General features: G+C 43.9%; 1 protein-coding gene across 1 annotated transcript; it reads right to left on the bottom strand.

The window, feature by feature from the left end:
- Nucleotides 1–4,552: 4,552 nt before the first annotated feature.
- Nucleotides 4,553–26,720, bottom strand: LOC133116241 (transient receptor potential cation channel subfamily M member 2-like). Its single transcript, XM_061225619.1, has 32 exons — nucleotides 26,643–26,720; nucleotides 25,251–25,428; nucleotides 24,916–25,096; nucleotides 24,506–24,672; nucleotides 23,765–23,951; nucleotides 23,559–23,620; nucleotides 23,251–23,451; nucleotides 23,056–23,158; nucleotides 21,974–22,095; nucleotides 19,791–20,111; nucleotides 19,594–19,695; nucleotides 19,189–19,321; nucleotides 18,810–18,955; nucleotides 16,935–17,047; nucleotides 16,353–16,412; nucleotides 15,790–16,015; nucleotides 14,337–14,455; nucleotides 14,045–14,177; nucleotides 13,330–13,501; nucleotides 12,820–13,000; nucleotides 10,850–11,031; nucleotides 10,605–10,737; nucleotides 9,736–9,799; nucleotides 9,425–9,512; nucleotides 9,095–9,255; nucleotides 8,889–8,950; nucleotides 8,733–8,756; nucleotides 8,540–8,626; nucleotides 8,175–8,253; nucleotides 7,572–7,682; nucleotides 5,233–5,349; nucleotides 4,553–4,975 (listed from the first exon to the last, which is right to left on the bottom strand). The coding sequence occupies exons 2-32, from the start codon at nucleotides 25,404–25,406 to the stop codon at nucleotides 4,850–4,852; spliced, it is 4,119 nt and encodes a 1,372-aa protein (XP_061081603.1). The 5' UTR covers nucleotides 25,407–25,428; nucleotides 26,643–26,720; the 3' UTR covers nucleotides 4,553–4,849.
- Nucleotides 26,721–27,982: the final 1,262 nt, after the last annotated feature.

Here is a 27,982-nt window from a genome sequence, read left to right as displayed (position 1 = left end):
GGAATCTGATCCAGATTTGTCCCAGCGGTAGTTAGAGCTAAGGTCCTACAATGGGGCATTACACCCGACTAACTGGTCATCCAGGAACATCTAGGATTTCCTCAAGTGACAGTTTCGGTGGCCCAAGATGGAGGACATCCATTCCTTTGTGGCAGCTTGTCCAACCTGTGTCCAGAACAAGAGCCTGTGGTTGCGCCTTCAAGGTCTCCTTCATCCGCTAACCATTCCCAAGTCACGTAACCTTGGAATTCATCACCGGCCTCTCACCATCATTCTGGTGATAGTCGACCAATTCTCCAAGGTTTACCATTTTGTTACCCCTGCCCAAACTTCCCACTGCCTGTGAAACTGTAGAACTCATATGCCACTATGTCTTCCAATAGATGTGGTGTCAGACCGTGGACCCAGACCGTGGACCCCAGTTCACTGCCAAGTTTTGAAAGGCCTTTTGCACACAGTCAGCTTTGAAATGCCTATTGCACACAGCTTAAGTCAGACAGAGACAACCCTGCAGTGCCCCTTCCAATCCTTCTGCCTGGAACAGTCACATCCTGTGGGCAAAATATGCTCATAACACCCTATGCTGCTCGTCCACAGTTATGTCCCCCCTTCAATGCCTATTTGGTTACCAGACTCCATTGTTCACAGACCAGGACTCCATGGTTAGGATATCATCTGCACAGAGGTTTGTCCAATGATGCCAGCAGACCTGGAGGAGCATCTGTAGTGGACCAGTCACCAACATCAGCACCAGGCCAACCAACAACACAGGCCGGCACCTTCCCTTTTGCCTGAGGCAGAGGGTCTGGCTGTCCATTCGGAACCTCACCTCACAAGCGCAGTCCACAGTTTGTGGATCCCTTCAAGATCTCTATGGCCCGGGGGCATTACCTACTCAGTACCACTACAACCTGGGTTTGAATCCCAGCCATTCCTAACAGGGAAAGCCCTGAAACAAACAATTTTCCATACGCTGGGCTGCGACTTACACCACAGACCTGATCTGAGCAGCACAGTGCAGGCACAAATCACAGATTATGCTGATGCAAAAAATTGCAGTGAGCTGCTTGATCTTCACTGATACACCCCCAACCACACCTCTCCCCACTTCAATGCACGGTGAGTAACCAAATTATCAAACGGGCTGAGGCAAGTCTGAATCCATGACAAAAATGCCTGCTTGCACATGCCAACGGCGTGCACATACCAGCCCAAAAATAGAGCCCCTAATGCCCTCCCTATAACCTAAAACACAGTGGCATACAAGCAGACATAGCACACCTACAATTTAATAGTATGGGAGTGAACAGGTACCTTTTCCAAACTATTTTAATGCTGTCATGCTACTAGTCAGACTGAGAGAGATTATATTTGGAGGTCTACTGTTGAAAGGAAAAGCTGAATCACTTACTGGCACAAAAATGGATGCCACACCCCAAACAAGTCTGTACATTACTGATATACAGTATATTACTGATAGTGTGCACGCACTACATAGCTATATGTTATTCTTTCTAACATGCTTTGCAACTTCAGTATTGGTATGAACACAGACAAATTATACTTTGAATTATACTTAGGCCTATACACAGAACCCTACATGCACAGGCAGATTGCAGACACATTCACCGAGCACTTTAAAACACCTACTTATTCGTCAGCCAATTGTGTGGCAGCAGTGCAATGTAGATCACGTAGATACAGGTCAGGAGCTTCAGTTAATGTTCACATCAACTATTAGAATGGAGAAAAATGTGATCCAAGTGACTTTGACCGTGGAATGATTGTTGGTGGCAGACAGGGTGGTTTGAGTATCTTTGAGTATTGAGAATGGTGCAAAAAACTGAAAGAAATCCAGTGAGCAACAGTTCTGCAGACAGAAATGCCTTGTTAATGAGACATCAGAGGAGAATGTCCAGACCGATGATCAAAGCTGACAGGAAGGTGACAGTAAAGCAAATAACCACACATGACAACAGTGGAATGCAGAAGAGCATCTCTGAACACAGATCACATCACATCACATAAATCTGAGTGGATAGGCGACCGAGGTAGAAGTGGATAGGCGACCCGAGGTAGAGGGGAACCAGCACTTCCTCCCCACCCTGTGAAACAGACTCAGCACACCTGTCCAGCCATGCAGCAGTGTGAACATAATAGCTGGGGGCCTGGAGCTGCACTTGAACTTCAACTGAACAAACAGCAAGGAAAAAGGAGAGACTTCAATTCCATCGAGTCCCATGGATTTCTATGGGAGCTGCTCAATGGCGCGAGAAGCCAATTCATGGAGGCGACCATAATGGACTATGGGGCTTTTGGTACCAGAGGAGTCTGCACACTGGGTACCTAAACATGCAGGATCACGGTATACACCAGTGAACGTGGCTCACGTCATTGCTCTGCCACAGGGATGCGCAGTGAGAATTGAGAAGGTGGAAGCTGTCTGACAAACTGTTGCACATGGAGGGTAGTGACAGGATTTTATGCAAGAAAACAAGCAATTAGCTGTGACAAGGACATTTTTGACTGTTACGTTAGCTACATTAATATAGCCTACTTACGGAAAAGCTCATGTTAGGGTATGAGGGCAGTGAATATAGCTTTACTTGTATCAGGTCAAAATTAATGTTGCAAATTAGATTCCCAATATGCATTGTGCTGAATTAGCATTAATAAACTTTGGGTGCAAAACTCTGTTGTCCTTCATTTAACAATGAATGTAACTGGCCGTACATCAACCAGTCTCTGGATTCAGGGGTGTAGTTTGAGTGCCCGTTACCATCACAGGCTGGAGATTCAAGCCAAACACGGCCAGTGACATCACTGGATGTATTTATTTAGAGAAGTTTTGCCCCATATTTAGGAAATAGCTACATTGACAGTGATTTTAAAAATTCCTACACACATAATTTAAGCATTTAATCCAAATAAGATCAACTGAAAAAAGCGTGAGAGTACACCTTTAAGGTTCACATCAACCATCAGAATGGGGAAACATTTTTATCTAAGTGACTTTGACTGTGGAATGATTCTTGGTGGCAGACAGGGTGGTTTGAGTATCTCAGAAACTGCAAATCTCCTGGGATTTTCACATACACTAGTCTCTAGAGTTTGCAAAGAATGGTGCAAAAAACTGAAAAAAAATCCAGTGAGCAGCAGTTCTGCAGACAGAAAAACCTTGTTAATGAGAGATGTCAGAGGAGATTGGCCAGACTGGTCAAAGCTGACAGGAAGGTGACAGTAACGCAAATAACCACACATTGCAATAGTGGTATGTAGAAGAGCATCTCTGAACACACAACACATCATAACTCGAAGTGGATAGGCTACAGCAGTAGAAGTAAAAAATAAGTCTAATAAATACCTAATAAAGTGCTCGGTGAGTGTATATACTATCTACTATATACTATACTGTTTGGCTTTTGGTCCTGTTGTATTACAAATCAAACTATCATTAAGCAATTTACAAGAAATAGAATTCACTATTAAGCACTTTAATATCAGTACTTAATTGTGAAGGTGAAATGTGAAACATGATTGTACATTTTTCCCTTAGTCAGTTGAATTAGTACTAATTCATTACCCATACCTATTTGTTTGGTAAGGCTACATTTTAACCTTGTCTCACTCCCACAAATTGGTCATGATCCAATTGATCCCATGTATGGATCAATATTATTGCAATATGTTACATGGGAAAATGCATACCCGAACATATAAACCCTCGCCCCTTCCCACCCATCACACACACTCCCCTTTTCACAAAACATACACAATCTACACACTTATTTAGCAATTATTTACAGCTGACTGGCCACAAGAGGGTATCATTACAGGTATTGATGGTGGTCTATGTGCATACTGCACAAAATGCACATAATCAACAATTCACAAACAGTCTCGTTTCCTTTATTAAATAAAGGATTTTTAATATTGTGTTTATTATGTATTGGTTAATTATATAGTATTTCATGGTTATGCAGTATGCGCATACATTGTGATCTAAAGCATTAGAAAATGACTAATGATGAATGGACAAGTAAATAGACATTTGTAAAAACATATTTTAAAAAAAAATCACATATCTAAAAACAAATAAGTATTTTGATTCCATAAACTCTCAAAATGTCAAACAGGGCATTCCCATCCTTTGGTGTGATTAAGCTGATTATGTAGTCTATGCAGAGCTTTCTCTTTAACAGTTACTTCTGTCGTGAGCCCCGGACCCCGTGCCGAGCTCAGACCTCACGTTCCCACGAGCAGTACCCCACGAGGAGGTGTCCATGTGTGTTCAGCGGATATAATTCCAACCGTCTAACTTCTCCAAAAACAGCGTCTCTCATTGTCATTTTCTTCCGCACATGTATTTCAAATGTAAGTAAGACCGCTTTGGAGTTTCTGTAAGGTGTATTTCTTCACTATGACGGAGGTAGGCTACTGACTCCTAACAGGCTGTGTTAGCATGGAAACTGAGCCAGTTAATGCACAAAAATTTAAATTAAATCGAATATCTCCTCTAAGCCTGGCAAAGTCAGGTATATTACCCAAAACGTTGGTGTTACGAAGTTAGGAATTTTTTAATACAGGCTTAAAAAATGGCACCACACACATTACAAATGGCTTTTTGAAGCAGTGTTAAGCATTCATTGACTGACATGAGTCGTAGGAAATGATTTGTTCTTTTCACGGGGAGTCTATATGAATCAGTTTTGAATATGCAGCCAAGCTTATTCACTCAGAGGAGAATATTTATCTTAATGCCTTACATATATAACATAAACATGAAGTGCTCTGGGGATTGTACACAGCCTGTACAGTCTCTTTGTTCTGCGATGGCACCAGGAAGGTATCAGAAGCACCTGCAGTGCAGCTCAGCAACCTTGCGAAGGAGCTCTCTCTGGTATGCACATGCCAACGTCCTGCTGCTGACTTCCTGCCACTGCACCAGCTCTCCCGAGACCTGGCTGCTCTCAGCCTGAGACACAACAGGCAGGGAGATTTAGTGGGGTAATGGCGCTCAGTCACAGGCTCTTACACTATAACTCAGGCAGGTGAACGGGGTGAGAGGTGTAAAGGGGGAAAAGGGTGGGTGGATATAAGGGGTGAAAGTGATAGTGTATGCTCTGAACCTTTATGATAGAAACTTTGAATCCACTCTGAGAAATTTGTATTTGTGTGTGAGAGAGAGAGAGAGAGAGAGAGAGAGAGAGAGAGAGAGAGAGAGATACATACCATGTTATTAAGGTCAGCCATCAACAAATCCCTCCTGTCAAGGTGTATGGTGAAAGCAGTTGTCTCCAACCAGGCATTATCTGTGTTCCTCTGGTCATCCACATAACCATTAAACACCTGCAACAACCAAGTATAATTATATTTTCTTAGACATCCATTTGCTCCTTGATAAGTGCATTAGTGTTCTGCAGTGGGTTGGTTGCATTTTCTCCTGGATTAGTTAAGTATTATTTGTTTGCTTGCTGATTCTAAACTCAGTTTAGTTGTCATTATAGTGTTCTGTTGTGTACTTGTTTGTTTGTTAACTATTACAAGTGGTGTTTATTTAGATTCAGTGAAACTGGGTTAGGTGTTTGTTTCTCTCAGGTAAGCTAGGCTATTAAGTTAGGCTATTGTTTTACTGGCTGGCAGGCCACAGCTTTTGTTGTAGGAGGAGCCAATACTTTGCACCCTGCTCAGGGTATAATTACTGGCACACCTGAACTCACTTCAGTGTGCATTAGTGTTCTGCAGTGGGTTGGTTGCATTTTCTGTATTCAGCGTCGGTATTATTTAAGCAGTTGTGTAGCGCACCAGCGGCAGCTGTGTGCGGCAGCCTCGGCTACTTGCCTCGGCGTACGAAGTCGCAGGTGTACAAAGTCGAGGGTGTCTATCTACGGGTGTCCATCAAGCCTGTCCGAGAGCCTGATGTTTGATTTAGTTTTTGCTGCCTGCCCTCATTCCACTGTGTAGTATTCCTCTTGTCCTCCCTAGTTCCCTCCATGTGCTTCCTTCCCATCCCTGTCCTCTCTCCTCTCCCCAGGTCCCAGTCAGGTAGGAGGTTCGCCTCCCGCCAACATGGGCAGAATATCTCTAACCTCATCTTCCCTCCCAGATCCCCTGGTATTGATCTCTGTGTGGCTGGTGGCCTCTGGAACTGCCAGTCCGCCGTCCAGAAAGCAGACTTCATATCTGCCTATGCCTCCCACCTCAACCTTAACTTTCTTGCTTTAACTGAAACGTGGCTCTCACCAGAGAACACGGCCACCCCGGCTGCCCTTTCCTCTGCCTTCTCTTTTTCCCACACACCCAGATCCTCTGGCAGAGGAGGTGGCACAGGTCTCCTAATCTCATCCTCATGGAGATCTAGTGTCTTCTCCTCATCCCTCCTTCTCCTCTTTTGAATTTCATGCGGTTTCTGTTACTCTGCCGTGCAAACTGTTTATTATTGTTGTTTATCGCCCCCCGGGTCCTCTGGGGAACTTCTTGGATGAGATGGACATCCTCCTCAGCTCCTCACCAGTCAATGACACCCCCCTGATCCTCCTGGGTGACGTCAACCTCAACTCAGAGTCCACCCAGTCCACCTTTCTCTCCCTCCTCTCTTCTTTTGACCTTACCCTCACTCTTTCCCCTCCCACCCACAAAGCAGGCAACCTTCTTGACCTCATCTTCACAAGGAGCTGCACAACAACCAACCTCTCTGTAACACCACTCCATATATCTGACCACTCCTTCATCTCTTTCTCTCTTCCACTCTCCTCTTACACCCATCCATCTCTCCCACCATCCACTGTCACCTGTCGACGGAACCTATGCCACCTGTCTTCCTCCACCCTCGTCTACAATCCTCTCCTCCCTACCATCCGCGGAGTGTTTCTCTCGACTGTCTCCCGATGATGCGGCTACAACTCATGTCCTCCCTCTCATCTTCCTTTGACTCTCTGTGTCCCCTCACCACCAAACTAGCTCGGGCCTCCCCCCCCAGTCCTTGGCTTTCTGATGCTCTACGAGCTGTCCGATCCGAACTGTGGGCGGCGGAGAGAAATTAAATTAAATTTACCATAAAATATTCAGGTAATTGCAAATTTTCTTTCTACAAACAGTCCATTTATACAACTGGATATTTACTCAAACAATTCAAGTTCTCTTCAAGGCCCGCCCAGTAATGACCACCCTTTCAGTTGTATTGAACAAAAATGACATGGATGGCAACTAAGTACCTCGGTGGATCATGGCGCTCATATTTTTTTTATAGTTTTCATGGTTGTAATCCATTAGCATTGAACCAGCAACACAAATTGGTGAGTAGGCCTTTAACAGTGCTGCACCTGGGAAACAAATCTACAAGCCTTGGTTTAGAACCTTAAACTTGTAGTTTCTCTACCCAGGCAAAAAATGTATATCACAGTCTCTGAAATAGCTGAAACCTGCATGAACAAATGGAGAATGGAGATGGCTTGTGTGTGTGTGTGGGTGTGCATGCATGCATGTGTGTGTGTGGATGCGTGGGTGTGTGTATGTGTGTTCATGCGGGTTTACGTGTCTGTGTGTGCATGTTTATGTGCATGTGTGTTTACCTCGTTTACCTCAGCTTTGCTGGCTAGTTTGTCTTTGATCTGCTCATTTAGCTTCTTGCCCAGTATGCTGATCAGCCTCTGTGGGAGAATCTCACTGGAGAGCACGCGCCCCTGGAGGAACAATCAACCAGCAGGCAATGGTCTGTCAGAGCCCTGCAGCCCCTACCCGAAAGTAGGCTATTGTGCTACAGCAAGTCTTAAACAATTTGGAAATACAGGATCGTAACATGCTGATAATGTAGCTTTCGTGCCAGTCATTATCATATCAGACAACCTGCATACCAGACTCTATCCTCCAAGGTACTCTGGACTGAACTCTAAACCCTGGTAAATGACTACAATGGCCCAAACACATCTGGGAGGATATATTTAAAGTTACAGGAGCTGGGTATTAGGAAACCAGAAACAAATGGTATTCATGGTAGGTATATTGGAAAGAAACACCAGAGAAAGGGTGCAGTTGGACAAACCAAGAAAACACCCCTTAGAATGATTGGACCTAAACATCTCATGGAACCATGCAGATGCTAAGACCTTTCCTTTGCTCTACTGCAATAACAGCTAATGCCCAAACTGAAAGTATGCCAAGAGCATTAATCTCACCCCAGGTATTGTCCAGATCCCCTCCTTCTTATCCCACACAGCCAGGAACTCTAGAGCAGATTTCTGATCATCTCTCCAACTGGAAAAGCACAGCATCATTAAAACCTCAAAATCCTGAAGTTACAGCACAGTCTTTCCATTAAAAATAGCCACAGCCAAACCTTAAAGTCCCAATACACATCCTCAGCACATTTGACACTTTCACCACGTAGGACATTTAGTGCCATTTTAAAACATAAAATAATGGACAATAAGCAGTGTACATAGTCTTATTTACAGTAAAAATTTGCACGGAAGGCATATTTTGCTTGAAAAAGGCATTAAAAAGGTCCTCTTCCATTGTTTTTTGAACTGGGGTCCATTACCGTGTGAGGACCGGATCCAGAACCTGGTTTGGTCCCAGGTGATCCAGTGCCCCTTTCCCCTTCATCCCTGTCCTTCCCTCTGGGTTTCTGAAAACAGTCATTTATAAAAATGTATTATATGAATTTAGGTGATAAACTATATAAGCTTCCAAAATAAACCAAATTGTAACGAAAGCTGAATTTAATGCCTTGCCTGTATTTGTCCAAAGAGTCAGAGCTAAGGGGAAAAAAACATTTAAAAAAATAAATAATGAATCTCAGAATTCATTTTCACAGTATATAATAAGCTGACAGCACACAGTGACATAGTGAGCCTCTTTTAGAGAACCACCCTAAGAACAGAACTCACCCGCTGGGCTGCTCCGACTCATCAGCGTTATATATGGGGGGCTCGTAATCCTCAAACTCTACCTGCAAAACAACACAGGTCAGCTCTCTGCCTTTCAACATCAGAAACATATCAGACAGGGTTGGTGTACAGTGCCTTGTAATTAGAAAAGTCAATCCGGTCATTAATTCATTATTGCAGTACAATTAGTAACTGAAATCAGGCACCTCCCAGGGCACAAACTCCTCTGGCACAGAGAATCGGTCCACAGTGCTGTCAGGGTACTGGAGACAGCGGGCGTTGACATGGTATTCTCCAAAAGTCTTCCCTGTCCCTTTCTCTCTCATAGATACAGCTAGGTCAGTCTCTGCGGTTGTTCTTTGCAGTGCTAGATCAGAGAACAGGTTCAGTGAGTTATCGACAGAATGATAACTGATATTAACTGAACGATAACTGTTGATGGCAGAGACGAAAACTTGAGGAGGCACACTGGATCCCTCCAAGGAAGACGCATTAAGTGCAGCATTACCCACCAGACAGATAATAATCCAACTCACACAACACAGGGGCTTCTTCCTTCGTCACGTAACCATGGGATTTGAGGGCGTCCATTATCCACTGTAAGGCTTTAGTGGACTGGGAGACCTGTCAAATAGAAACGGTCAGAAACTATAGAGGGCAAATGAGAGAGTAAAAGGGTTCAAATTAAAGGGTTCCTCTAACCCTAAACGAACGAATCCAAAGAACCCTTTTATTCTAAGAGGTTACACAGAGACACCAGGCACAGCATTTGGGAAATTGGTACAGTAAGACTGCCTTTCAGCATTTGAGGAAACGTGAACAGAAGATTTATCAAAAGCATATCAACCTGCTGCTCCAAGTAGGCCTGCCTTTTCACCATGGCAACACAATCCTCCACCATGACTCCCACCCTGGAGCAGATATGCAAACACAGACAAATGTAATTAAAAATGACCTCCATAAATGGACACTAACAAAGCATGGAGTCTAATAAAAGCAGTTCCAAGAGAGTCCTATGAGACCATTGGTTAGGAAACTGGTATTATTACTCAGTTTGTATTACACTTCTATTCAATCAACAAAGAACCGTTATTAGGAATGAGGTAGATATTTGGGGAACTGACAAGTGTCATATATGAAATCAGCAGTTGTGTCCTGCATCTGTCCCTCCCCCTTATGCTCCAAACACCTGTCCCCACCCTTCCATTGGCCACACCTCCCAAACTCTTCTGTTAAGTAAGACACAAGGGCAAGGATGTCCATTGTCCCCTTTGTCTTTGCTCTTTTCATCATTCAACTGACAATTTCTTTCAGGCAATATCGCAACATCAACGGTTTCCAGATCTCTTCAATGGAGCACAAAATAAACAGCCTGGATACTGATGACATACTTTTGTATTTAAAGTAACAGGGAAATCACACTTCCCTTTTTCATCAATTTAATCAACTCCCAATAATCACTTGAAAATATATGTGCATTTACTAGAAAAAAAAATTGGAATACTTTTGTATTTTCAAATTGAAACTTCCATCCACTTCCTGGAAACCTGGATATTAATTTTGATTTTCCATCATTGAGTATCAGTGGGCATGTTCCTTGTAGTTCAAATGTCAGTCAGTTCCCGTGTAATCAGTGTTCTTTCAGGCAGTGATTTGATCATACATTTAGTCAATAAGGGCCCAAAGCCCCCCCCCCCCCGTGCTGTGAGCCCATACTTGTCAGAAGTGTCCTGAATGTGACGCTCCATGCTCTGGCTCAGGTCCCTCCGGTTCTTGGCCAAATGATTCTCCTTCATGAAGGCCTCCCATGAGAGCATGTCCTCTTCCTCCGACTGTGACAGCTGTTCCTCTGAGCGAGGAAGAAGAAGAAGAGGTCACGGCAGCAGGTTAACAGCGCTGACACAGCTGTTGTTGCTAAGAGACGGCGGAGGTTGTTGTTGTGGGGCGTGTACTGTACTCACTGAACCGCTTGAATTTTTGTGGGTCCTTGCAGAGCACGACCCTCTTGAAGAGGATGTACACATGGCTGAGGAAGATGAAGGGTGGGGGTGGGGTGGGGCGGCTGTGGTATTCTTTGATCATTTTGTAGCGATGAAACTTCCAGATCCTGTCAGTATTGTCCTGCACTTCCTGGAATGTGTAGCTGCAGAGAAGAAGGGAGGGAGAAATGGATAGGGGCAAAGGGATAAATACTGAAAGCTAATACCTCTCCCCATCTGGATCTCTCCATTTCCCTCGGGGATACCACACTCACGCCGTCACCCAGTGCAAGGAACCTCGGCGTGGTGATGGACAGCAGACTGTCCCTTTCCGAGAACATTGCGGCGGTGACCCGGTCTTGCAGGTTCTTCCTATACAACATACGGAGAATCCGCCCCTTTCTCACCCCCTACTCGACCCAGCTCCTGGTCCAAGCGATGGTTCTGTCCCGCCTGGACTACTGCAATTCCCTCTTGGCTGGCCTCCCAGCGTCCGCCATCAGACCCCTCCAACTCATCCAGAATGCAGCAGCTCGTCTGGTCTTCAACCTTCCCAAATACTCACATGTCACCCCCCTGCTTACTTCCCTCCACTGGCTGCCTGTCATGGCTTGCATCAAATTCAAAACATTGGTGCTAGCCTTCCAAGCAGTTTAAGGGTCTTCCCCAGCTTATCTGCAAAAAATCATCAGACCCTACACCCCTGCCAGACCTCTTCGTTCAGCCTCCACAGGCCGCTTGGCACCTCCCCCTCTCAGAACCTCCACCTCACGCTCACGACTACTGTCTGTTCTGGCTCCACGGTGGTGGAACGAACTCCCCGTTGAGGTCAGAACTATAGAATCTCTCCCCTCCTTCAAGCGCAAGCTGAAGACACACCTCTTCAAACAGCACCTCTCCCCATCCCTCCCTACCTCCCTGTGAACCTTAATTGTTGTCTCTGTGATTTGCTTTGTGTATCGGTATTTTAGTTGGCTAGGTAAGCAGTGTTTGGATAGTTAACTTTGGTGACTTTTGCTCTGTTTGTTTGTTTGTTCAAAAAAAAAAAAAAAAGAAAAAAAAAGAAAAATGGCCCTTGTCCTTATCTTTGTTGTACAGGTAGCAGTTGAAATTGTACTTACCTCTAGGGTCTTTCAGCGAACTTATCCCTGGTTATGGGTATGCACTTTGTTGTACATCGCTCTGGATAAGAGCGTCTGCCAAATGCCAATAATGTAATGTAATGTAATGAAAGGGCAAAGGAGTGTGGAAAGAGCTAAATTATTGTGGTCTGGGTTCCACCTCAGGTGCGAAGGAGAGATGATTCATAGTAGGACAGGCTTAAGAGATCGTTCTGGGTGTAGGGGAGGAAACTTGAGGCTTTTGAATCACATAATGGATGGAGGCACCTTATGATTCATATGACCCAATCAAAATGATTTGCTTCAAACCAGAGAGTTTAATCTTGCTCTGCCAAGATTACTATATGGAGTTATCACTGTCTTGTAAATCATTCTATAAATAATATGAGCACTGCACAGCTACAACCAGTAGCGTGCGTAGTGGTTAAGGTATATAACTGGGACCTGCACAGCCTTTGGGCCCTTGAGCACGGCCCTTAACCCTGCATTGCTCCAGTTGCTTAGTCTAATCAACTGTATTTCACTCTGGATAAGAGCGTCTGCCAAATGCCATTAATGTAATGTTATAAACTAAGTAACTGGTGTTTATGTAGTGTCCTGAGTTGATTACTTTGTTCCGCTCAGCATTTTCCACTGAGTCTACTCCAGTCAATCAGTTCACAAGCACCCATTTCACTCTGATCTGTAATCTCACAACAACTTCTTTTGGAATAATAACCCCATATTAAAATGATAATCTGTAACCTCGAATGATTGTCACACTTTCCACAACCAAAAAGGAGTTGCAGGTTGGTGCCAGGCTTTGGAGAGGCAGTGGGCCAGGGCACTCACTTGAAGATGGCGATGAGCAGGTTGACAAGAAGGATGTTGGCGAACAGCAGGTACACACACAGCAGAATGATGGTGAGCCACGCGGGGAACACTGGTGTGGAGTCAGCATTCAGAACTGGGCACTTTGGCTTCAGAGGGTCAGTCGCATTCACACTGCACGTGCTCATGTCAAACGCCACATCTGTACCACACAGATAACAGGGTCCGATTTAAATCACATTCACATTTTTATGGCTCATTTAAAGACATTTGATTGCTGTTACCATTCCAAGTTCCAATGAAATTAGATTACTGCTGGTGGGTGAGGTTGGATAGAGGTGGGAGAAGCAAAGTAGCAAAATATTTTTCATAGGATTAGTGATTGCCAGTCAGTATTGACTACATTAAGAACAACATCAAGACTTTTCAAGGACAATAGGAATCTTGCACATGACTGACCGACATATGACTCCGAGGTCAGCATATCACAGCCCAGTATATATAGCTGTACGTGTTGGACAGTTCACTCACTGTCAATGTTGGTGGGGAGATTCCCGAATATGATGAGGTAGGGCTCGTACACAGCACCCCTTATTATCCAGTTCAGTCTTTCCTCGTTGTCGATCAGGATGCCCTGCTTGGCAACCCCATATGCCACCACCCAGATACTCAGCAAGAACATGAAGAAGAACAAGTCCGTCATCTGGTGAAGTGAGAAAGAGACACCAGTCGATCTTTGGGAGCTTAGAGAGCAAATCTATTTGCCCTGGTAATACCATTTCTTATTTATTATTACATATTTTATTAACAGGATCCCTTTGCTGAGAAGTATGATTCATATATTCTGTAGCCTCCAAATTTAAATATAATGACAATAGTCTAATATTTATATTTTTACCATATTTATCATAATTTATCAACACATGAATTTACATTTACATATGATTTTTTCATCATGAGCAAAGTAACTTGGCTTGATGAGAGGTAGGCAGGGCCTCAAACAATCAAACATCAAATACTCCCAGTCACTTATGCCAAAACCTAATAAATAAGCATCCTTGAGATCAAGATCTTGTCCCTACATTTATCAACCAATCAAATGAAAAAGGAGTGATCTCCAGTGTTGATGGAGACCTCTCAGGCATGCAAACATTGGTGCAGCCTTTGCCACCTGTAATCAGTGGTTCAAAGAGGCAAAACAGGTTCATGAATTCTCACTCTCATTTTTGCACTCAAATGCACTCACCATTCTCTTGACAATAATGGTCTTGGGGCCTAACGTCTTGTTGATGGTGAATATGGCCATGAGACGCAGGCAGAAGACAATGAAATCAATGCAGAGGATTACCTTTCCAGTATAGCGCACAACAGGGGTTAACCTAAAGGAATGGTTTGGGGTTTTACTGACCTGTTTAATTGGAGTACAAAACCATGACAGCTATACTGTTTATTGTAACATACATATTGTGAGAGACAAGGTTCTCTTTATAACATTTCTGATAGTTCTGAGCAGCTACTGTTAACTGAAGCCATCTTACCTGCAGGCCAGTCCAATAAGGAAAAGAAGGATCGATAGTACATCAAAAATGTTCCACAGGTCATTGATGTACATCTTGGACTTCCTCCGGAAGCCAAATCCATCAGGATCATCAAAAAGCTTACCACAGGGACACAGAACTTTGGGTTAACCGTCAGTTATCCTTTTGCAATATGTTTCACAATTTCCTGAGTAGATCAGATTTGCTACACCATCCTCTCAATGTCATTCTCTACATGTTACTCCATTAAAACCTATCCTCACCAAGACCTAATGGAGAGATACGGTAAATACCTGAAAAAACAAAAACATTGAAATTAAAAGATTAAGCTGGTGTATGACATACAGTGCCCTCTAAAAGTATAGGAACAGTAGAGTTAAACTTATTATTTTGCCATATACTTGGCATGTGGATTCAGATAAAAAATGAACAAGAGATAAAAGTCAAATTGACAATCCCCCCATTTTCAACTGAGCAAAAGTAAGCAAACAGATTAAAAGTTTTGCCCCATATTTCTGCACGTGTGCTCTCATTTGCTATTCGTCCACATAGTTTTTGTCTTGTTTAACAACTACCTTGAGGAAGGAAGGAGCTCTAGGCTGAGTTAAGGTGGACAGAGGAGTATTGAGGCCCTCTTGTGAATAAAAGCCTGGCTCAGACTCCCTACAGCTTTGATCAAGCGTAAGGGATTAGGCAATGTTCAACCGATCTGTTTGTGGAACTTGCTCTTGGCGCTGCTGTGTGTCTATTTCCCGTAGCGTGCCGTTTCCACGTTTGACAGCCGCATTATGTTTACTTTAGTATAGCAAGGTGTTTCTTTTTGTCACTTTCAAAATTCATTGTTTTCGTTATCGTCTGTTATTGTAAGTCTGTTAAGTCTCAATATGCCGCTGTCAGGGATAACACCCTTATCAGAGAGAGCTTTGCGCACCTCCGATAGTCAGGGGATCTACGCCGGAGTTCCTCATGGCGGATTGGGTATTTAGGTTACTTCCACATAAGTATCCTGCCCGAGATACAGTGGAGCCGAGAAGCGCACTGTATTTGTTTCAGTTTTAGCACACGTCTGTTATGATGTTTTTCACAAATTCGAAATACACGGTTGTGGGAGACCGCCCATCTCAGTGGAGTGTTTCGCGAGTGCACAGATACTCGCCGACCGCCCAGGGTTCTGCGCTTGACAACCCTTGGAGCAGTAGGTGCATTTAGTTGCCTCACTTGTAAGTCTCCTGCATGGTCAGTTGGGCCTAGGTGAGTGTCAGGTGAATCTTTGTGGGTTCCCTAAAGTGAAGTGGTGTACATGGTTGTTGGAGTATCGAAAAGTTAAAAACAGAGCAACAGTTAACACCGTCAAGACAAAAACAGCCCATACTGTTGCCATATTTCTGGAGGCCACTGTACAACACTCCGCCATTGTGTACAAACCCCTGCTGGCCTCCCATTCCAAACTGACCTGGCGCATCTCCTCACACAAAAGCGAGGCCAGCCACCCATATAGCAGGTATTCTTTCCAAGAGGGTTTAGTCTGGAAGTCGATCATCAGCACATAGGCAAAGAGCCACAGGAAAACAAAGTAAGACACAATGTTCCAGTAGAACTTGATCTGCGCTGAGCTGAAGAAGCTGACCAAACGTGATGTACAGGTAAGTGGCTGCAGGTCTGTTTTCTCCATATAATCCCTAAAGGGAGAAGGGTGGAAGGGTGACCAGGTGTATGAATTACCCAAAGTTCTCTGCGTTTTTTAAGTAAATATAACTGTTCTGAGACCAATGTCGATTCAATATTTTTTTGGTTGTTATTCTTAATTTATAATATGTTATTCTACTTTTACCTTTGGAGATGAATACTATTTCAGTTCCTTTCTTAATGATGAAAAAACAACCCAGTGGTTTAAGGAAGCAAGGTACCAATCACAAATCAGTCATGTTAATACTTAAAGTAATTATGTTACCTGAAAATTTGGCTATCTTTCATGTAACCAGACCAAATGTTTACCGGATCAGAGATGCAACTGACCTTTTCACAGAGGATGTCCTCTCCTTTCGCCGAGTCTCCCTGTGTATGTCCTCATCACGCCTGCAAGACAGGAATTCATCATATGGGGGGCAACATTGGCTCAGGAGGTAAGAGCAGACATCTGCCAGTTGGATGGTGGTCGGTTTGATCCCCCCCCAGGTGTGTCAGTGAGCATGACACCTAACCCCCAATTGCTCCTGACGAGCTGGTTGGTGCTTTGCATGGTGGCCAATTGCTGTTGGTGTGTGTGTGTGAATGAGAAGCATCAATCGTATAGCACTTTGGATAAAGGCAATAGATAAATGCAGACATTTACCATTCATCAATCCACATGATCATTCACCACTTTGTAGCAAAAAATGTCTATAGATTTCAAATGACACCATTATTCTCAGTTATACTAATTTTTTTCAGCAAATCCTTGAGTCTTTCTCTATTAAAGGTGCAGTCACCGATCATGGAGATAGGTCTGTTGCTGCCATCAAGTGTCAAATCTCAGTACTACAAGCTGAAAGAACACACTTTCTGGAGATTTGTCAGAAGTGGAGTGGTCCTCTAACAATGGAGAGTGAGGACAATGACCTGAAGGTCAGCAGGCCCGTGTAGATCAGAGGGGGGAACAGCATACACAGCAACATCTTCCACTGGGGGTTGTCCACTGCCAGCTCCCCACACCAGATCTGCGTCAGCAGCCCCTGGAAATCAAATGGGAAATCCAGCCTTCAGCCACCAGGGGGAAACAGTCAAAATGTCCATGACATCCCACAGCCTTCCAAACAATGGGCTTCATTTCTCAATATTTTCGGAAATCTGTGTGCAAATGTATGTGTGATTGGAAACAAACAGAAATTTGTGCCAGATTTACCAAACAGGAGTGGACACAGCTTTTTTTGTATGTTGATAAATACCAATCAATCGTAAACAAAAGGCATACACAAACATTTTTTATTCAGCATAAATTGACGCCCCTAAAATACCTCATAAGGTCAACGGAAATCAATTTCAGGCTATTTAAAGAGATGGCAACAGTTGACACCAAAGCGCCGACCGATTTCCAGCGAGTGCTTTAAATACCCACAGGAGGTAGGCTCCCCTGGCACTAATGAGGACCAGGTGAAAATAATAAACTCCTGGTGGCCACAACCGGTACTACCTCCAAACCCTGACAGCATGTCTTTGGACTGTGGGAGGAAACCCACGGGAACATGGGGAGAACATGCAAACTCCACACAGAGAGGCCCTGGCCGACCGGGATTCGAACCCAGGACCTCCTTGCTGTGAGGCGTCCGTGCCGCCCGGTACTGTGGAACAGGTAAAATAAAAATGGATGAATGAATGATGAATGAATAAAACTGGAGGCAAAGTTGTAAAATTATAGGAGAGACGTTACTGTCTGCGATTATCAAGGAGCAATATATTTCTACTGTCCTGTGTCAGTCTGCAAGAAGGACGGAAAGCAGAGTTCTGGTTCCAGTGTGTTGCACAAACTGAGGAGGAGGCAGTCGGAAGTGACTTGTGAGCCTCACCAAAGAAATCGGCTCGGTCTTTGAATATGAATATGAAGTACAAATTTGAAGGCGCTGTGATAGTTCATTGTTTCCTTTGTCTCACCAAAGAAATCGGCTTGGTCTTTGAATATGCATTCTTTCTGAAGTAGGCTACCCCATGCCCCAAATCCTCTAATAGGCTAAAGCAATAAATGTTCCTGTAATGTAAAGAGAGGCCAGGCATATAAACAACGGTCTGAGCAGGCTACGCTGTATTTATAGCAAACTTTTTTACTTGTAGGCTACGCCCTATTTATAGCAAAGTGTTTTATGGATTTTATATTAAACTCCACTTAAGCATGAATTAATCAGGATTACCGGAATGAAACATCACCCATTTCAATGTTGAATCCTGTTGTGTTTTTATATGATCTGAATAATTATAATATTCAACTGGCTTATTACAATAATTTTGACACTCAAAATCAAAATAAAATAGAAATAAATATGCATAATACGAACAGACCACAGTTTTTTATGAAAAAACTGACATCCGAAAACTTTGATGAATCCCACATTGTTTGTGCAAATGCATTTCCGAAGGATTTGCGGTGAATTTCGTTTGGCTCATGTTTGATAAATGAGGCCCAATGAGCCTGGCCACACTGGCAAATTGTGATGTCGACACACAAACCCATGCAGACAGGAAAAGCATGTGGTCATTGATCAATATCTCTAGAGGCACTTTTCCGAGAAATCAGAATAATGCAACCCTTTTTAGGTCAGAAAAAAAAAAATAGCTTGAACAGAGTTCTATTCTGGGATTCCTGGACACCAAATTGATGTTACCAAACTGAAGTTGACCTTCAATATTCTCACAGAAACTGCCACCATAGGAGCTTCTGGAAAGGCACAGCCCAACAGGCCTACATGAAACTGCTTATCTTGTGGGTTCTTGGCTTGGACCTACCTGTACTCCATCGTGAGCTACAAAGCTCTTGTCATCAGCCTCCACAGCCAAGCGTAGGCAAGTGGTCCTGCCCCAGGATGGAGAGACTCGAATCAGCAGCTTCTGGGCACGCTGCATATCGTGGCTGTAGCACTCACTGAACACACCTGTAGGGTGGAGATGGGGTTGTGCCGAAGAGGGAGGGTGGTTGGGGCCAGGGATGGATGAGAAGTATAAGAACTATGGAAAGCCACGGGCAGAATTAATAACCACAATAGTCATTGACGTGAATGGTCAAACTACTGCTATCCAGTATGTGAATGGATTATCAAATTACTTCAGTAAGAAGATAACAGAGAGCACAAATCTAAATGTGGAAATATTTTAATGGTTGAGGTACCAATGGCCTTTTTCTCGTAGTAATCAGCCAGCTCCCGCATCTTTTCTGCTTCGTCATCCTCATCAACTTCCTTCTTTGCCAGCTTCTTCAGGATCTTGCTAGCAGCTAGTGCAGCGCACATGCTGTCCCTGCACTACACAGACAAACCCAACAGGAGCACAATGCTCAGCTGCACGGCACACACTGTGCTGCACAGAGAACTCTTAGCATGTTCATTCAGAGTACCAGCGACTTCTTGACACTCTCCTTACTGCTAACCTTTAAATCTTGTGACCCATGCAAAAGCGATTATTTCGTGAAAAGGGTATTTAGATCAATTTGAACAGAAATGCACCCTAATATAAACCGGACTTCCCTAGAGTCCCAGATCACAGCACAGCCACCCTCTCTACCAATGTGTTGTACCTGTTCCCAGGCGATCTCAGCCAGCTCCTTTCTGTTCTGCAGGATGGCCCAGAGGAAGAGGTCTCTTCCTGGGTAATTCTTTGCAGGCACTTTGGATGCACACTGAAAAAGCACGGCGTGGCAAGTCATGACAACCCGGTGATGCGTCAAGAGCAAACATTCAACAGGCCTTTTCTGACCGGCTGACATTCACTCACCTTGACACTCCCCATGTCATCCTTGGGCATTTCAATGCATGCCTGGCCGTAGGTAGGGGGGTAGATGGGCTTGGTGCCACCCAGGTAGTAGAGCACCTCATGGGACACGTGGCTGAGACACATAGAGCTCTTCTGGCTTTTCATGCGCTTGGCCAGCCTGCGCTGGAAGATGCAGCCCGTCTCCAGGTGGTTGTACAGTTTGAGCAGGGTGTCCTTGGTCAGGAACTTCCTCAGACACACCCCATTCTCCAGCAGCAGCTTCACAAAGTCTGGCTTGTGGCCAAATAGGGCTGAGCGCATGGCCTCGTGCAGGTCACTGGACTGGTGTACAGTGGAGTAGAGTACAGTAGAGTAAGCTTTTTCTAACCTTCACTCAAATTAACACAAAATAAATTAGATCTAAGTGACTTTGACCATGGAATGATTGTTGGTGCCAGACAGGGTTGTTTGAATATCTCAGAAACCGCTGATCACCTGGGATTTTCATACACAGCAGTCTCTAGATTTTGCTGAGAATGGTGCGAAAAACAAAAAACAGCGAGCAGCAGTTCTGTGGGCAAAACACGTTGTTAATGAGAGAGGTCAGAGTAGAGGTCATACACAACATACAGTGGTGTGAAAAAGTGTTTGCCCCCTTCCTGATTTCTTATTTTTTTGCATGTTTGTCACACTTAAATGTTTCAGATCATCAAACAAATTTAAATATTAGTCAAAGACAACACAAGTAAACACAAAATGCAGTTTTTAAATGAAGGTTTTTATTATTAAGGGAGAAAAAAATCCAAACCTACATGGCCCTGTGTGAAAAAGTGATTGCCCCCTAAACCTAATAACTGGTTGGGCCACCCTTAGCAGCAACAACTGCAATCAAGCGTTTGCGATAACTTGCAATGAGTCTCTTACAGCGCTGTGGAGGAATTTTGGCCCAATCATCTTTGCAGAATTGTTGTAATTCACCCACATTGGAGGGTTTTCGAGCATGAACCGCCTTTTTAAGGTCATGCCACAGCATCTCAATAGGATTCAGGTCAGGACTTTGACTAGGCCACTCCAAAGTCTTCATTTTGTTTTTCTTCAGCCATTCAGAGGTGGACTTGCTGGTGTGTTTATTGGGATCATTGTCCTGCTGCAGAACCCAAGTTCGTTTCAGCTTGAGGTCACGAACAGATGGCCGGACATTCTCCTTCAGGATTTTTTGGTAGACAGCAGAATTGATGGTTCCATTTATCACAGCAAGTCTTCCAGGTCCTGAAGCAGCAAAACAGCCCCAGACCATCACACTACCACCACCATATTTTACTGTTGGGATGATGTTCTTTTTCTGAAATGTGGTGTTACTTTTACGCCAGATGTAATGGGACAAACACCTTCCAAAAAGTTCAACTTTTGTCTCGTCAGACCACAGAGTATTTTCCCAAAAGTCTTGGGGAACATCAAGGTAGGGAAGGTTCACCACTGTTCCATGTTTTCGCCATTTGTGGATAATGGCTCTCACTGTGGTTCGCTGGAGTCCCAAAGCTTTAGAAATGGCTTTATAACCTTTTCCAGACTGATAGATCTCAATTACTTTCTTTCTCATTTGTTCCTGAATTTCTTTAGATCTCGGCATGATGTCTAGCTTTTGAGGATCATTTGGTCTACTTCCCTTTGTCAGGCAGGTCCTATTTAAGTGATTTCTTGATTGAGAACAGGTGTGGCAGTAATCAGGCCTGGGTGTGGCTAGAGAAATTTAACTCAGGTTTGATAAACCACAGTTAAGTTATGTTTTAACAGGGGGGGCAATCACTTTTTCACACTTTTTCTCCCTTAATAATAAAAACCTTCATTTAAAAACTGCATGTTGTGTTTACTTGTTTACTTGTCTTTGACTAATATTTAAATTTGTTTGATGATCTGAAACATTTAAGTGTGACAAACATGCAAAAAAAAAGAAATCAGGAAGGGGGCAAACACTTTTTCACACCACTGTATATACTAATTACCAACACATGTAATTTCAAATTCAGGTCAAGAGTTATAACTGGCAACCTCTTTAAACATGTTTGAGCATGTACTCAGGGCCAGCCAACTCCATTACATCTAGCTACGTATACTCAAAGTATAAAGTTAATTCTATGGAGGGTAGAAGACACAATCCTTTCTGACAAGTCACCCAAAAACAGGATATTAAGTGTAAGCCACACCTTCCACTGGCTCTCCTCAGTGAAGATCTCGCTCTTTGCTATGTCAAAACGGTTCCAGGCCACTGCCAGCTTCAGCTTCTGCTCCCTGGTTTCCTGACCCGGAGAACCACTGCTCTGGGAAGCTGGGAAAGAGGAGCAATGAAAACATGGAATCCTTCTTGGAATATACAGAACAGCAGATACTGCTCTCAGATGGATAACTGCTAACAGCTGGACAGGTTGTATGCACAGTGTTAAAATATCCATCTGCTCTGATGGGAATGGAGCACACATTTAGAGACAATTAAATACTAATCTAAAAATGCTTAGGAGTGCATTTAAGAAGATTTATGGAAGATTCAGGGGGGCAGTAAGGAGTGGTTATATACTCAGTGATCACTTTATTAGGTAGACCTATACATCAGCTTGTAAATGCATAAATATTTAATCAGCCAATCACGTGGCAGCAACTAAATGCATATAAGCATGCAGACATGGTCAAGAGGCTCAGCTGTTTGTCAGACCAAATCTCAGAATGGGGAAGAAATATGATCTAAGTTGCCCATGGAATGATTGCTGGTGCCAGGCAGGGTGGTTTGAGTATTCCACAATACTCCTGGGATTTTCATGCACAGCAGTTTGCAGAGAATGGTGCGAAAAACAAAAAACATCCAGTGAGCAGCATTTCTGTTGCAAAAACGCATTGTTAATGAGAGAGGTCAGAGGAAAAGGGCCAGAGTGGTCAAAGTTGACAGGAAGGTGAAAGTAATGCAAATAACCACACATTACAACAGCGGTATGCAGAAGAGCAGAACATACAACACATCAAACCACTAAGTGGATAGGCTACAGCAGCAGAAAACCATTAAGTCTAATAAATACCTAATAAAGTGCTCACTGAGTGTATATCAGCTCTGACTGCAAATAATCAGCCACATGGAGAGTACAGGAAGAGGCTAGAGTGGGTCCTAACTCAATTTCCTCCTTCTTTGATGCAGATTAAGGGTTTAATATTTTTACTAAGTCAGAAGCCTGTCTCTGGCAGAACTGCCGCCAGGTGAGCTGATGCACGCAGGGTCATTTGAGAAACCCTTGTCAGGGACCTTTGAACAGAGCTCGGAGGATGGCTACATCAACATCATTCTGTCCCTCCTCATCGATGCAGAACACGGTCAGCAACTGGGGCATCCTGAGAATGTCCTGGATCTGAAGGGGAAGTGAACATCAGACTCCTCCACCCAAAGACATCAGCTCACCCCCTCCCAAGCAAGTATACGCCACCCTGGCCCAAATCTTACCTTCTTGGTCCACTCAATGAGCTGCCCCTTTTTGAACCTCTCGTACTGCTGGCTAAAGAACTTCCTCATCAGCTGGTGAATGAGGGCAAGGGTGACTTGGGCTATGGGCAGCTTGGCTACATGGGCGATGACGTCGGCCAACCGCCCCGAGCCCTCCAGAATCACGCACGGGGTGCCATTGAGAATGGCGTTGTACATCATCTGTAGTTGTGGAGGGATATACAGACAAAGCCCACAGTGAAAGGATACTGTCACATCTGTTGAAACTAACTGAAGAACATTGGACCATAAGGTCAGAGGTTACCTACTTTCAGGGTCCCGTATCCACCGTCTAGCACCACGCAAACCACAGGGACCTTCAGCCCACTCCCTGAGGGAGAAACAGAGAGTACAGGCTCGGTATCCCCACAAAAAGCACAGCATGATATAATATGGGGATGGATTTAATGACACCTTGTATTTCCCATTCACCGTCTCAATCAGTGACACAGGTCCAGCACACACTCCTCCTCACCTTTGTCCCCCAGAGGCTGCTGGGAAATGAGTTTCTCCAGCTTGCTGCGGAGAGCTATCTCCACGCAGTGGCGCCCGTTCGTCCCGTCGTCCACCAGCAGGAAATGGGAGTGATTGGCGTCCAGAGAGGACAGCTTGCCCTGATTCTGTTTGTCCAGGGAGTATTCAGCTGGGGTGTCTCTGTTGTCCTGTGTGAAGACATAGGAGATCAAGGTTACAGGATCTAGTAGTCGTCTGATCAGGAAGAAACCTTGCATGAGAAAACAGGAGAGCAGAAAGGTAGGACAAAGCAGGACTAAGGCTTGGGCATCAGTGTGCGTTCAACAGAGCTTATGCACCAGTATGAGATCATGTCTTTCAGAATTTATTTCCTTCCCACCACCACCCCAGCACCCACCTGTAGCCTCAGATTCTCAAGATCCCCATGGAAGCGTCTGTAGCCTCTCCTTGTGGTTTTGGCTGGCTTACAAAAGGGAGTGATGGGAGGCAGAGCCTGGATGCAAAAGTTTGCATTGACATTAAAGCTCAATAAACATTGCTTAATACATTGTGAGTTGTCTGTAGGTTTCTATACTCAATTGATCTTGCCTGGTGCAATGGAGCCCACCAAGAGGAAGAAGGCAGGATTTGCAGTTTCTTATTAGTTCCCAATACACCAGGCAAGCTCAGTAAAGCAAGAAAAGAATGAATCCAAAATAATTTTGTATGTGACCCAGGTCTGGTAGCCCAGGTCCAGCCTCACCTTTGTCTTCACCAGAGTGTGCCGGTTGTGCAAAGTCCCCCAGGTTGCCACACCGATTGCGACAATTTGATCCTCTGTTGTGCTGGTGGTCAGGGCGTAGTCCCTCACCGCCTGCCCGACATGCTTCATCACCCCCGTATGTGTGCCCCCAGTCAGGATCCATGCACCTACAAACACAACAAAGATCGCACCTATCCATATGTACAACTGCAAACAACAGACCCCATACACCACAGCATTCGCACACCTTACCACTGTAGGCTCAACATGCAACACCACTTCACACTGGTGACATCTCATAAAACACCACACAAACACAGCACAGTGAGTGCCTAGCATCTCCCATTGTATGTTGAGTTCACTGTATTTGAGTATATCAGTCGTGTGAGGGGTCACAGGTCAGGACATACCTGTGGTTTTGGCCACTTTAATCAGCCCCCTGCGGAACATCTCCTTCAGGCGAGCCCTCATATAGAAGTTTCGGGTTCCGCCCACCACAGATATTAGAAGGTTAGGTGGGCGGAGCTTCCAGTGGTCAGTCATCAGCTTGTATAGGGCATCAGTGGAGGTGTCTGTGGACACTCGCACATACTGAAGGGACAGACATACATATACACACACACACACACACACACAAGATCACATATAAGAGTAGAAAAGTTTTGAAAAACGTTCAATCTTGAGTAAATACACAAAATCTGATGCTATTCACATCTTCACTTTCACATTTACAGCATCCTGTTACCTTTCCCATTTTATACACCAGTCCACTGAACCTGATGTCTCCATAGGCATCTGTGGGCACCTCCCGAATGTGTTTGTGTCTGTCCCACGTCTCACCCACGAACTCATCAGGCCTCAAAGCATCATCCACATGAAGATCTCTGGGGTAGCCACACATACAGAACCCTGGATACTGGATGCTGGATGAGAGACATAATCATTCACAGAATGTTTTTATCATGCATTCACAGAGGAGATGCAGTGACCCAGAATCAGAGATTTCATGATCTAGCATTGAAATGGATGGACTAGCAAATTTACACATCATCACTCTTTTTTCATTTTTTTTCATTTTTAGAATAATTGCACCTCACTGTCGAGACATATCAAGATACAATTCATTACATTTTGATTTTCATTTCATTCTTTTATTTCATTCTGCATTATTTATAAGCAAAGAATTATTTATAATGATTAAAATTTGGAACAAACAACAGACATGAAGCAAAAGCATGAAGCAAGCAAAACACAGACAACCTTCTCATGTATCTCTTTCAAGATCTCATTTATAGTTTCAGAAAGATGATATGGGGATTCATTATCATACCCACTGCACTTGTGTAAAAATATATTCTAGTGAGCTGCTGATATGAAGATCTGAAAGCCATTATCACAGAAGCTGAAAAATATAGATTTGTTTGAAAATTGTTCCCACATGTTTACTTACAACAGCTAAGTTATCACATTCATAATTGTAAAACTGAAAGCTGTGAACTTTGACTCTTGCATGACTACAGCCTTAAGAAGGACACAGATATTGAACCACGGTGATTCTAAATTTTGAAGTATTGCCGGGTTAGGTAAGTTTAAAGTGAAATATGGTTAATTCCCCAAATCCAAGAGTTTTAACACCCTCTTTTAACACTTGGCACACTGTAGACATCAACGATTAAGACCCTCCAAAATATAAAATAAATTTCTTCAATTTAATTTGTTAATTATTGGCAAACAATATAAATCAAATAAATTGCCAAATTCATTGATTGGCAGACCATTGTACAATGCAAGGAATAAAATTAAGAGTTTAATTATGTTACAGAACAATCAACATCTAAATCTAAAGATGAGGGTCACCTACTTTAAACAAAGAACATTAAAGACATGGACATTGACAAGAGAAACAAATGAAGGAAAATGCCAAACCCCAGCGTGTCTCTACCAAAACAGTTCCACAAAACTGAAATTAAAGTCCAAAGACCAGAAGGCAGCTAAATCTTCTTGAAATCACTGATGAAAATGTAAAAATGACCAGAATCCTAAGGTTCAGTAGCAGGTATAAACCCCCCAAAAACTCCCAGAAAGTGTCAACAAAGTCAAGGAATGTGCTAGAAAAACAAAATAAATGGGGGGCTACCTTGCCCTCAGAGGGGCACAGCTGGATACCGGTAAGGTGTAGGAGAATCAAAACACAATCGTTGATAGCCTAAGTTACCCACAGCTGCTGGTAGCTCTTTAAAATTAAAAAGCAAAATTGATTTCATTGGTTACAGGGTGGGGCAGGCAGGGGTGTTGCCTGCACACCTGCAGGTCATTGTGGCTGCAGGCATAAAGAGCTGCCTGGGCCTCAGTGAGCTCTCTCTCTCTCTCACTGATTGGCGCGCCACTAGGGAGAGGTTCCTGGGCTTGTGTTTGGTTTGAATATATTTTTATGTCTGTACAACCTTTTTCGTTGAACTATCTCCCATGTGTGATCTCCCAGATTGTTGCAAACAAGCTAGTTTGGAACACTCCCCTCTGCTCAGACAGCTATAGGGGAGGAGAGGTAAAAAGAGAGAGAGAGGGAGCCCCTTACCTTTCCTTGAAGAAGCAGCACTCTTTCTTCTTGATGTTCTCTGTTATCCAGGATGTGCTGTGCATTTCATCAGAGAGTTTCCCCGGGAACACACTCTCCTCCATGCTTGGGAGGAAGGAGAGGGAGAGCCAGAGGAGAGTTCAACACTGGGAGCCAGCAGCAGAATGCTCTGCTGTAAGTTACTCCACTTTCCACTGCTGCAGTGATGTGATGTGAGCACAGTCTGGGAGAGCTACAGAGAGGGAGGGGGAATGAAATCATTAGTCATGTGGGCAATGCAAAGTTGCTCAAATAATTAGCACATTTGTCTGGGTCACAAAGCCAAAAAATATAACCAGTTATCTAATCTTCCCTCTCGTGAATAAAAGCACATGCAGCTGCTAAAAGAGTTTGTTCCCCATTAAAATAGGTTATGATCGAGTGTACATTACTTGGGAATGTGAGGTTCTGTCTCATCCTTGGGTTAAACCCCATCCTCCACTCAGTGTTGGCTTTGTGTGTGTGTTAATTTACTCTTCAATTTCAAAAGTACCTTTTGACTTTGTTGCCTGTTCCTTGGATTCCGATTTTTGCCTGTTGTACTTTTGCTGATGATGTTGGACTGACCCTGGTTACAACCTTTCGCCTGTGTGCTATTTTGTCTACATCCTTTGTTGTGTGGTTTCTGCACTTGGATCCACTCATGTTTTCTGTGTCTCCCTGTGGCCCAAGGGGAATTACTACCCACTTAGGACCACAACAGCCTGGGTTTGACCGACCAAGGAGCCGTTGTAAGCCCCCCACTAACCCAAAGACGAAGTTAGCTGTGTAGGGCGAAGGTATCTGCGTGTGTCCTTCAGGTGCTGTTTGGGAAGAGGTTGATGTTATTACCTAATTGAACCCATTCCGTAGAGAAACTAGAT

Source organism: Conger conger, chromosome 17 (genome assembly GCF_963514075.1).
Source record: "Conger conger chromosome 17, fConCon1.1, whole genome shotgun sequence".
NCBI classification, from domain to species: domain Eukaryota; kingdom Metazoa; phylum Chordata; class Actinopteri; order Anguilliformes; family Congridae; genus Conger; species Conger conger.
Note: the sequence above shows the minus strand (reverse complement) of the source record. Positions and strands in the feature narration are given on the sequence as shown.

What these genes read in the sequence shown, in the direction of transcription:
- LOC133116241 (XM_061225619.1), bottom strand. Translation starts at nt 25,406, where the DNA reads ATGTGTGGCTACCCCAGAGATCTTCATGTGGATGATGCTTTGAGGCCT. An exon ending in TGGTGTATAAAATGGGAAAG is followed by an intron (nt 25,097 to 25,250) that starts GTAACAGGATGC and finishes CTGTCCCTTCAG; the next exon opens with TATGTGCGAGTGTCCACAGA. An exon ending in GGATCTGGACAATACCTGGG is followed by an intron (nt 7,683 to 8,174) that starts GTGAGATTAATG and finishes TTGTTCCTCCAG; the next exon opens with GGGCGCGTGCTCTCCAGTGA.